This window comes from Salmo trutta, chromosome 3 (assembly GCF_901001165.1).
Source record: "Salmo trutta chromosome 3, fSalTru1.1, whole genome shotgun sequence".
NCBI lineage: Eukaryota > Metazoa > Chordata > Actinopteri > Salmoniformes > Salmonidae > Salmo > Salmo trutta.
The window spans coordinates 37,598,456-37,611,127 of NC_042959.1; the positions used below are offsets into that span (position 1 = coordinate 37,598,456).

The following is a 12,672-nucleotide window of genomic DNA, read 5'->3' on the forward strand; positions in this document are numbered from 1 at the left end:
AGGTAAAATATAGTAAAATATAATTTCCTGATCCAGTCCCGTTATTTCTATACACATCAGTGTTTAATGCCTAAACTCTAAACTTGTAAAATTCTTGACGTTTTCCATGTAACTCATCAATTACAAACTCATTGCGTGTAACTTATTCCAAAAATTCCATGTACTTTTCTTTATTATTTAACTTACTGAATGTAAAGAGCAGATGAGGGCCATTAAAACAAAGTTTGACGAATAACTTATTTTCTGCTTTTAGTGACATCAGCGCAGTGCGAACCAGTAGGAATCTGAAGTGGAGAATTTGGGGGTTGGAAACAGGTATGAGTTTTCTCGCAGACTCCAGCCTACATGCGCTCTGCTGAAGTTTTGTGATTACGAGTTCTTGTTTCGAAAAGGCATCAATTGGAATGGGACTGTGTGATACTTTCTAGCTGCTGTTCCCGCAAGAACTGAGACATTGTTATCACATCTGAAACGTTACTTTATGTACTTATTTTTTGTCAATTTGACTTTTTTAATTAAGGATTTGGAGACGTTCCGATTAAGATTTGTTTAGGTAAAATTACACACGAATCCGGGTGAAGAGTGTCTTGAAATTGGATTAGAAAGGATTTTTCATTCTCTAATATTTCGAGTTTTGTATCAATGGTGAGGAAACAGCAGAACACGAGTGGGACTTTGAATGAGCCCAACTCCGCATCGATTTTCTTTGGGAAGTTACTCAACTTTGAGAAGCTGATTTGATCTACACATATTCTTAGCTTCTGGACCTTTTAGCCTTTAATTGAGCTGCAACTAGTTATTATTGCTTGTAATACGAAAGTCGAATCTACTTTTTGGGGATTCCTCCTTTTATATATTTTTTTATTCAGTGTTTTCAGTGTTTATTTTAGTTTTTTAGTTTTAAAGACTTGTTTTTGTTTGCCATCGTGGATACCATGCTACCGACTGTGCAGGAGAAGTGGACGGCGTATCACTGGGGGATATGGGTTCTGATGTGCGGATTGCTGTGCTCTGCCGCGGTGAATGGATGTCCTCACAAATGCAGTTGCTCTGGATCTCATGTGGATTGCCAGGGTCAAGGCTTCAGGACCGTGCCTAAAGGAATACCTAGGAACGCTGAGCGCTTGTAAGTAACCCGAAAAGCTTTCATCATTCCACTGCTCTTGTGTCCATTTCTATTTTCAGAGCCTAGGTGGTTATGAGTGAGTGGTTAGTGTATGAGTGGTTCAGATGCAGTAGTCAGATGCAGAGCCTGTTGATTGTGGTTTCAAACAGTGATAGATACAGCTATGAAGATGCGCCACATCTGGCACCTGCCTTGCCCGCGTGCCCCGCTCGGCTGAAGCTGTATGATCTTGAGAGCGCGAGACATCGATTTCACTCAAAATGTTGACGAGTCTTCGGATTGAAATATTTAGCTAGTCTTTAGATGAGTATATAAATCGTTTTGTAATGTCAACCTTAAAATAGAGACAACAATGAAACATGTTGTTAATTAGGGCGGTTGCCATTGTGTTCATTTCGTTTTATTTATTTCAACAGAGCCTGTATGGAACCTGTATGAGTAACCAGGCACAGGTAGGCGTTTAAATGTCAAAGTTAGTAACATTGGGAACAAATTAGACCAGACGTGGCTTAATGAAGACTGAAGGAATTGAAGGGCATACTGGAGATAATGAGGTGCCCTTATCCCCTCAAACACCCATACCTGTGGATGAATACTTTTACCTCATATAAATAGGAAAGGGAAATATCTCATATCAGTTGTTGATAATACACCCTTATTACTTGATTATAACAGGGTAGAAAGTAAGAGTAACAGCTTGACTCATAAATTAAAGCATCTTGTGCAACAAAGGAGTGTCAAAATAAAAATATGTGCCTAGGTTTGTCATTTTATGAAGTGTGTCATGTGCAATGACACTTTTAGGGAGTGCCAGCAGTTCAGGTCTGATCTGTGGCTATAGCCTACCCTAAAGCCTTTGCTTTCTTTCCTGTCCAGTCAGCCTCAGCCAAATTAACCTGAGGACAGCATGAAATAGCAACCCTATGGAGTAGTGGGTCCCGAAATCCCTGAAAATGCAGTCTTTTCACCTCTGGTGATTCTAGGAGATGGGAACTATTATCTAGCATAACTAAGCAGCTTAGGGACCTGGGGGATACAAAACATGTGAGGCACTGAAACAACAAAACACAATCATTTTTGCTTGGAAGTGGTATGAAAGCAAACAGTGTTCGCATTAGCCAGAGGCTAGTTGACCCCGTAAGACCTGTTGAATTTGAGAGAGCAATCCCAAGACATTTTACACTGAGAAAATAAATTATAATACTAAGTGGGATTGGTGGGGGTCCCCTTTTAGGAAAAATTGTTTATATTTTCTTTATTTAGTTGCTGGTCAAGTTCTGTGGGACGTTTGACTGCAGTTGCGGATAGGAGGCAGCAATGAGACGTGTTCATATTTTGTTCACAGTTGTTTTGAGGAAGGATGTTTGAGTGTTAACGTAATAAAAGGAGGAAACCTGTCTGTTGAACATTCCTGCTTTCCAAAGGGGAATGCCGGCCTAGCTCCTATAGAATACCAAAGTAGAAGCCCAATCAATTTTGTTCTGTCATTACTCAGGACCACTTGAGATCTATCTCATTTGCATCTTGTTTGAGCAGAAGGATTGTGAGGGCTTAACGATGGTGGCCAAGGTGGAACAGGCGCCTCTACTCTGGGGTGCAATTCACACCCTGCTTGGTTTCCCAGAACACCCTGGAGTGTGGATTTAGCTCTAATGACTGAGCCCTTGCCCCATGCTGGGCAATGGGTACTATGACTTCACTGTTGGAATACTGCTTCCTCCAATAACACTGCTTCCTTCACATAAATAAAATAATATGATTTTTAACAGCTATTTTATTCTTTGAAATTGTGCTATTACTCTATTACTCACACCTCTTTCTTTCTTTTCACTCATTCTCCTTGGCAAGCAAACACACACACACACTCTCACTTGCTCTTTTTCTCTCATTCATATTTTTTGTAAAGAATGCCATCATCTCTACAGTGGAGTTTTTCACAGTTCCCCAGCTTTCCACCGACTTCACACTTTGCGAACAATGTGGAACTGTGTAGGCTGCTGGTGTGCTTGTTGAGTATGTACTGTATGCTGCCCCTGGCTCTTATCAAGCTGTTGATGCTGGTGCTGGGACCATGATGGATGAACTACAGCCCGGCCGCACCCACAGTCCACAACCACTCAGGGTGGGAGAATGGGAGGCTTGTCAGCTTAGAATGATGTGTATGTGGTTACCATCACTTAAACCATCCATCATCCCAATTACACTGCTAATCAACACCTCAAAGGGAGGATGAAATGATCCTAGACCATTTGTAGCCTACATTACAAAGTTACTAGATGCCTCTACATCCCAAATCCATTGCCTAGGTGGTGAACGCACTTAAGCTTAACTTGAGTTTGTCTTGCAGTGGGACTTTATAGGACATGCATTCAGTGGGTGAATCTTCTAGAGTTGGTGTCTTAAGCATGAAACACACAGACTGCCGATAGGTACTTATCACCGTAGGAGGCCGTTCCTTCTTTTGTTATAACAAAAGATGTACCTGCTGTGTACCGACCTGGTACAGACGAAAATGCCGTTTCTGCTTGTAGAATCACAATGCACGGCAGTGGCTGAAAACTTGACTTTGCGCCAATCAGAGGGCATGAACCTCTACGTGGGGGAGCCGACAGGAGGGACAACAAAAAGGAAAAATGAAGGCACTTTTCCCAGTGTAATCCACCCTTTTCATCATAATTGTTCTTGCTAAAACAATAAAGATGCATAATACATTTCTTTACATATTTTACATCTAGCTAAGGAGTTTTGTGCTTGAAGAATACTTTTTTGTTTGTTAGGTTTGATGTGCACTAGCTTATTAGTTAGTTAGTTAGCTAGCTAACGTTAGCTTGCTAACTGACCAAGGCAATCGCACACATTTCGTGTGAAAGTGGTAAGCGCAGCACAATGCACACGACACTAAATGATTTACCAAGCTAGCTTTTTGACAACTGTAGCTAGTAACATTACAATAAAATCACAATGGATTTGTTTCCATGAAGCAGCTGTCTGTAGCTGGCTGCCCAGAGTAAATGCAGTGTCTTTACCAAAGACTAACCCAAGATAGGACACTATACACGTCAGCTACCACAGCAAGTGAAACCACTGCAACACTTAACAAAGAGCTGCAGTCAGTTTCGGAACGAGTGGAAAGAAATAAGTTAGTCTTAAATATTTCCAAAACTATACGCATTGTATTTGGGACAAACCATTCAGTAAACCCTAAACCTCAACTAAATCTTGTAATGAATAATGTGGAAATTCAGCAAGTTGACGAGACTTAATTGCTTGGAGTAACCCTGGATTGTAAACTGTCATGGTAAAAAAATATTGATACAACAGTAGCTAAGATGGGGAGAGGTCTGTCCATAATAAAGCGCTGCTCTGCCTTCTTAACAGCACTATCAACAAGGCAGGTCCTACAGGCCCTAGTTTTGTCGCAACTGGACTATTGTCCAGTCGTGTGGTCAGATGCCACAAAGAGGGACTTAGGAAAATTACAATTGGCCCAGAACAGGGCAGCACGACTGGCCCTTAAATGTACACGGAGAGCTAACATTAATAATATGTCAATCTCTCCTGGCTCAAAGTAGAGGAGAGATTGACTTCATCACTACTTGTATTTCTGAGAATTATTAGCATGTTTAATGCACCAAGCTTTCTGTTTAAGTTACTAGCACCCCCCTCAGACACCAGTGGCATAAAGTACTTAAGTAGAAATACTTTAAAGTACTACTTAAATCAAATCAAATTGTATTGGTCACATACATATAGTTAGCAGATGTTAATGTGAAATGCTTGTGCTTCTAGTTCCGACCGTGCAGTAATATCTAACAAGTAATCTAACAAATTCACAACAACTACCTTATACACACAAGTGTAAAAGGATGAATAAGAATATGTACATATAAATATATGGATGAGCGATGGCCGTGTGGCATAGGTAAGATGCAGTAGATGGTATAGAGTAAAGTATATACATATGAGTAATGTAGGGTATGTTAACATTATATAAAGTGGCATTGTTTAAGTGACTAGTGATACATTTATGACATCCAATTTAAACATTTTAAAATGGCTAGAGATTGAGTCAGTATGTTGGCAGCAGCCACTCAATGTTAGTGATGGCTATTTAACAGTCTGATGGCCTTGAGATAGAAGCTGTTTTTCAGTCTCTCAGTCCCAGCTTTGATGCACCTGTACTGACCTCGCCTTCTGGATGATAGCAGGGTGAACAGGCAGTGGCTCGGGTGGTTGTTGTCCTTGATGATCTTTTTGGCCTTCCTGTGACATCGGGTGGTGTAGGTGTCCTGGAGGGAAGGTAGATTGCCCCGGTGATGCATTGTGCAGACCTTACTACCCTCTGGAGAGCCTTACAGTTGTGGGCGGAGCAGTTGCTGTACCAGGCGGTGATACAACCCGACAGGATGCTCTCGATTGTGCATCTGTAAAAGTTTGTGAGTGTTTTTGGTGACAAGCCAAATTTCTTCAGCCTCCTGAGGTTGAAGAGGTGCTGTTGCGCCTTCTTCACTACGCTGTCTGTGTGGGTGGACCATTTCAGTTTGTCCGTGATGTGTACGCCGAGGAACTTAAAGCTTTCCACCTTCTCCAATACTGTCCCGTCGATGTGGATAGGGGGGTGCTCCCTCTGCTGTTTCTTGAAGTCCACGGTCATCTCCTTTGTTCTGTTGACGTTGAGTGTGAGGTTATTTTCCTGAGACCACACTCCGAGGGCCCTCACCTCCTCCCTGTAGGCCGTTTCGTCCTACTACTTAAGTCGTTTTTTGGGGTATTGTACTTTTCTTTACTTTTTATATTTTTGACAACTTTTACTTTTATTTCACTACATTCCTAAAGAAAATAATGTACTTTTTACTCCCTACATTTTCCTTGACACCCAAAAGTACTTGTTAAACTTTAAATGCTTAGCAGGACAGGAAAGTGGTCCAATTCACGCACTTATCAAGAGAATACGTGGTCATCCCTACTGCCTCTGATCTGGCGGACTCACTAAACACAAATACATCGTTTGTAAATTATGTCTGAGTGTTGGAGTGTGCCCCTGGCTATCCATAAATTAAAAAAAACAATTAAATGGTGCCGTCTGCTTTGCTTAATATTAGGAATTTGAAAATATTTATACTTTTACTTTTGATAATTAAGTATATTTAGAACCAAATACTTTTAGACTTTTACTCAAGTAGTATTTTACTCTGTAACTTTCTATTAAGGTATCTATACTTTTACTCAAGTATGACAAGTGGGTACTTTTTCCACCACTGTCAGACACCCATGCATACCCTACAAGACATGCCACCAGAGGTCTATTCACAGTCCTCAAGTCCAGAACAGACTGTGGGAGGCGCACAGCGCTACATAGAGCCTTGACTGTATGGAACTCTATTCCACATCAAGTAACTCAGGCAAGCAGTAAAATAAAATTGGAGGTGAGTGGAAATGCCAACTGGATTCATCAGATTCACAATCCAGTGAAACATATGGCTCATTGTTCTATCTGTCTCTTTACTTTACCTAGCTAGCACAACAGCTAGCTAGCGAATCATGCTAACAATTTAGGTAACGTTAGCAAGCTAGCTAAATATGTATCTATGGGCTGTATGCGATTATGGAGAGTGAATTAAACTGTTTCTTTGTCATCTTGCTTGGTAGTTATCTAGAAGTGGCCATCTGGCTAGTATCAACAAGGGCTTTCTACAACAATAGCAACATTACTGCAGCTAGCTAGCTAAGATTGACTAGATCATAAAGCAACACACACGGACATGCATTGCCACCTTCTGGTCTGGAGTATTTTAACAAGGCTGGGTGGCTGACGACTTCGAGGTCTTTGCTGTTTAAACACAAAAAAGATTGACTGCAGACTCTCTGTTCAGGTGCTGAGTACTGTCGGGAGGCAAGCGTTTGACAATCCTACTGGTGTGTCTAAGGTATTAGTTGACCAGTTGAACTGTCTGATAATGAGTTGAAGTTGCCAGACAGCCAGCAGCTGGCACTGCCAGCAGGCTCAGCTAGCGTTAGCCTACTGGGAAATATCAGCCGTCCACCTTATAAAAAAATCACCCGGCATGGAAAATATTTGGAGATGCTTTATTTTAGCCAGCACTTAAAAGGCCAGAGCTGGCAGAGAGAAGGAGCAAACTTTCTGTTGCAGATTGTTGAGAAAGTGGTCCAAGTCACGAATGATGTCCTTGAAGAGGTAGGCCCAAAATGTAGGGACACAGAAGTCCATAACTCGTCCAAGTGTGTGTCATGCTTTAATGCAAGACTGGATTTGATAGTCTGTAAGAGTCTGTGAGCCTGGGGCCATTTTAGGTTAACAAGGCCCGTCTTTTGTTGTTGGGGTTCTGTCACCAAAGCAACACATCAAGGCCATTTGCTTTGTCCCATCAGACCATCATTTATATTCTCAGCTCTCGCTAAACTTAGCTGCATGTGAAACAGTGTTTATCCCAATCTAAGAAATATGGATAACTCTCTGCATGTTTCGGTGTCTTTGTCACTGTGATGTAAGCTGCGCAAGGGCCCCAAACACTACGTTGCAGCTAGCAACCCAGTAAACAATGTATGGAGCCAGGAATCACTGCATGCTCTCTGTGCTGTGCTGTGAGTTGATCAGAATGTGACTGTATGTGGCGTCTAGATCTGGGGGTAAGGTTCCCAAAGAGAGGCAGGATGTCCAGGCAGTGACATCTGAAGTTTCTGTTTAATGGTGTTTGAACAACCCTCTCCATAGCACTATACTGGAGCGCTGGGGGTCTGGTTAAACTGCTCGCCTTACTCCTTACTTTGACAGTGTTCACGAGAGAATCTTGTGATTTATTTGTGTGTTTTATCACTGTCCCCGCTTGTTTAAATCTCTGGCAGTGCACCTCATTCTTTTCCTCTGTTTGTGTGTTGGCTGCTTTCTTCTCTTCCTCCTTGGCTTCTTCCATCTTCCTTGGTTTACATATGCTGTGTGTCTCCTGCACCTCAAGCCCTGGGCTGCTCCGGCGTCTGTCAGATCGAGTTTCACACAGAAGCGTTAAAAGTGCCCCTGTCACCTCTGAAGTCCGCCGTACAGATGTAATCTAAGGAGTCATGTACTGTACAAACTGCAAACACTGACTCAGGTATGCTGGGATGATCGAGCTGCCTGCCTGCCTGTCAGGCCTTGAAAATAAACGATTGTGAAAGTAAACAGTGACAATGAGAAAAAAATATAAATAATTTTTGTCGGCTGTGCATAGTCTGAAGTGGGTGTCCTTCAGCTGGGAACTCATCCAGACAGTGCGGTAAAGAAAATATTTAGAAAACAAAAGTCCCAGTGTAATGTAACCTATCCCGCTAACGCTGCCTCATAAACAATGGAAAATGGCACAGAGTGTTGCTGTCATCTTCTTTGGTCATCTTTGTTCATCGAGCGAATAGCGTTATCATTCCATGGCTGAGTCATCGTCAGGTCAGTGATGAAGTGGTGTCTGTTATTTTTGTAAATACAGAGCAGTTCTTCATCTGAAATGTGATGTGGCATATGTGATGTAAGCTGGCTCTGTACTCCAGCACTTTGGATATGAAATGATACAATGAGGTTAAAGTTCATACCGTCTGCTTTAATTTGAGGGTATTTTCATCCATATCGGGGGAACCGTTTAGAAGTTACAGCTCTTTTTGTACATAGTCCCCCCCATTTTAAGACAAATTAACTTGTTTATTAAAAGTTTAGTGTTTGGTCCCGTATTCCTAGCACGCAATGATTACATCAAGCTTGTGACTCTACAAACTTGTTGGATGCATTTGTTGTTTGTTTTGGTTGTGTTGTGCCTAATAGAAATTGTAAATAATGCATTTTGGAGTCCCTTTTATTGTAAATAAGAATATAATATATTTCTAAACACTTCGACATTCATTAATGTGGATGCTATCATGATTACGGATAGTCCTGAATAAATCGTGAGTAATGATGAGTGAGAAAGTTACAGAAGCACAAATATCAAACCACCACATATCCCCTATTGTAATGGTGTCTTGGGGGTATGATATTTGTGCATCAATCTTTCTCACTCATCCTTATTCACGATTCATTCAGTACTATCCGTAATCATGATAGCATCCACATTAATGTGAAAGTGTTTAGAAACATATTCTAAAATGGGTGGGGACTAGGTACAAAAAGTCCTGTAATTTTGAAACGGTTCACCCAATATGGATGGAAATATCCTCAAATGAAAGCTGACTTTAACCTCATAGTCATTGTATAATTTTAAATCCATAGTGCTAGAGTACAGAGCCAAAACAAAACTTTTTTTTACAGTACCTATACTTTTAGAGCTCACTGTATATCTCCTTTCCTGTCTTTTTGTGTGTGTGACTCCTCAATGAATGCATTGAGAGTGTTGGTCAGATGAACTATGCCTATGTACACGTTATTAAGGTGACCACATGTCCCGGATTATGTGGAATAGTCCCGCATTTTAGCACGCAGGCCAATGTCATATCGTCAACCAATCACATTTGTAAAATCCTTTTGGTCTAAATTCCAGCTAAACTTGGAGAGGACAGCCCCCCCAAAATATGAATGTACTGTGAATGTCCCGCAAATATCATCCCTTTGTCACATCATTTTGGTATTTTAAATGTGGTCACCCTGCATGTTATGTGGGTGTCAATGATAATGTGTTTTGAAGGGGCACTCTCCACAGAGATGTCAGGGTTGATTTGTCACCCTAGGAATGCAGTAACATTGGTGTCCAGTGGTATGTGCATGCGTGTACAGTGGCTTGCGAAAGTATTCACCCCCTTTGGTATTTTTCCTATTTTGTTGCCTTACATTCTGGAATTAAAATAGATTTTGGGGGGGGTTGTATCATTTGATTTACACAACAGGCCTACCACTTTGAAGATGCAAAATATTTTTTATTGTGAAAGAAACAAGAAATAAGACAAAAAACTGAAAACTTGAGCGTGCATAGCTATTCAACCCCCAAAGTCAATACTTTGTAGAGCCACCTTTTGCAGCAATTACAGCTACAAGTCTCTTGGGGTATGTCTCTATAAGCTTGGCACATCTAGCCACTGGGATTTTTGCCCATTCTTCAAGGCAAAACTGCTACAGCTCCTTCAAGTTGGATGGGTTCCACTGGTGTACAGCAATTTTTAAGTCATACCACAGATTCTCAATTGGATTGACGTCTGGGCTTTTTTTAGGCCATTCCAAAACATTTAAATGTTTCCCCTTAAACCACTCGAGTGTTGCTTTAGCAGTATGCTTAGTGTCATTGTCCTGCTGGAAGGTGAACCTCCGTCCCAGTCTCAAATCTCTGGAAGACTGAAACAGGTTTCCCTCAAGAATTTCCCTGTATTTAGCTCCATCCATCATTCCTTCAATTCTGACCAGTTTCCCAGTCCCTGCTGATGAAAAACATCCCCACAGCATGATGCTACCACCACCATGCTTCACTGATGAAAGGTGTTGGATTTGCGCCAGACATAGTGTTTTCCTTGATGGCCAAAAAGCTACATTTTAGTCTCATCTGACCAGAGTACCTTCTTCCATATGTTTGGGGAGTCTCTCACATGCCCTTTGGCGAACACCAAACGTGTTTGCTTATTTTTTTCTTTAAGCAATGGCTTTTTTCTGGCCTCTCTTCCCTAAAGCCCAGCTCTGTGGATTGTACGGCTTAAAGTGGTCCTATGGACAGAAACTACAATCTCCGCTGTGGAGCTTTGCAGCTCCTTCAGGGTTATCTTTGTTCTCTTTGTTGCCTCTCTGATTAATGCCCTCCTTGCCTGGTCCGTGAATTTTGGTGGGTAGCCCTATCTTGCCATATTTGTTGTGGTACCATATTCTTTCAATTTTTTAATAATGGATTGAATGGTGCTCCGTGGGATGTTCAAAGTTTCAGATATTTTTTTATAGCCCAACCCTGATCTGTACATCTCCACAACTTTGTCCCTGACCTGTTTGGAGAGCTTCTTGGTCTTCATGGTGCCGATTGCTTGGTGGTGCCCATTGCTTAGTGGTGTTGCAGACTCTGGGGCCTTTCAGAACAGGTGTATATCTACTGAGATCATGTGACAGATCATGTGGCACTTAGATTGCACACAGGTGGACTGTTTTTAACTAATTATGTAACTTCTGAAGGTAATTGGTTGCACCAGATCTTATTTAGGGGCTTCATAGCAAAGGGGGTGAATCCATATGAACCCACCAATTTTCAGTTTTACATTTATTTTTATTTTTATGAAACAAGTAATTTTTTTCATTTCACTTCACCAATTTGGACTATTTTGTGTATGTCCATTACCTGAAATCCAAATAAAAATTGATTTAAATTACACGTTGTAATGCAACAAAATAAGAAAAACGTCAAGGGGTGAATACTTTTGCAAGGCACTGTATGTGTTGCATCCAGACCCTTGTGGAGGAGATCAAAGAAAGGCAGAAAGAGAATATTTGATTCCTCAGACTCGTGATTGGGTTACAAACCTCCCTATTTGATCTGTCACAAGTGGAAATGAAGTGGCTTTCCAACAGGAAAACACACAGGACTGGGAAGAGGGAAGAGCTTGAATGTGCTGGAAAAAAAGGGAGGACTGCGGTAGGGAGGGAAGGAGGGAGCAATGGGCCACGTTCCACCCTGGAAACCACCAATATCCCGATAAGAGCCTTAGAAAATCATTGCATCAGCTGCAGTAAAGTCTCAAATGTCTTGTAGTTTGTGAGTGATCTGGAAATATTTGTGATGGTAGCCATCATTCAATGGCCTGTGCAGATCTGTGTAGTTACATAAATCAGTGAACATTCCAATGAGAACATGATAACTTTAAAATGTCTGCTATGTTAATTGCAGATCTCCAATTACTTGTCAACTGTTCGGTGTAATATGGTCATGTAAGGGCTTGAGGAAAGAATGTTCTCATCAGTTCTGTCCACATTCGTCCTAATACAATGTAAATGAAATACATTATAATGTTCTATCAAATGAAAAGGCTTACATACGGACACACATTGCATTCGGAAAATATTCAGACCCCTTCACTTTTTCCACATTTTGTTAAGTTACAGCCTTATTCAAAAATGTATTAAATACATATTTTTTTCTAATCAATCTACACACAATACCACATAATGACAAAGCAAAAACAGGTTTTTATATTTTTTGCAAATGTATAAAAAATCAAAAACAGAAATACCTTATTTTCATAAGTATTCAAACCGTTTGCAAGAGACTCAAAATTGAGCTCAGGTGCATCCTGTTTCCATTGATCATACTTGTGATGTTTCTACAACTTGATTAGAGCCACCCTGTGGTAAATTATATTGATTGGACATGATTTGGAAAGGCACACACCTGTCTATATAAGGTCCCATAGTTGATAATACATGTCAGAGCAAAAACCATGCCATGAGGTCGAAGGAATTTTCCATAGAGATCCGAGACAGGATTGTGTCTAGGCACAGATCTGGGGAAGGGTACCAAAACATGTCTGTAGCATTGAAGGTCCGCAAAAACACAATGGCCTCCATCATTCTTAAATGGAAGAAGTTTGGAACCACCAAGACTCTT

The 12,672-nt window shown here is 41.0% G+C and overlaps 1 protein-coding gene across 2 annotated transcripts in view; it reads left to right on the plus strand.

The window, feature by feature from the left end:
• The first annotated feature begins 344 nt into the window (after positions 1 to 344).
• Positions 345 to 12,672, plus strand: part of slit3 (slit homolog 3 (Drosophila)) — a 199,660-nt gene continuing 187,332 nt past the window's right edge. For both annotated transcript variants that reach the window (XM_029733602.1, XM_029733608.1), the window contains exon 1: positions 345 to 1,126. In XM_029733602.1, coding sequence (XP_029589462.1) covers positions 936 to 1,126 — 191 coding nt within the window. In that variant the 5' untranslated portion in view covers positions 345 to 935. The remainder of the gene's footprint in view (positions 1,127 to 12,672) is intronic.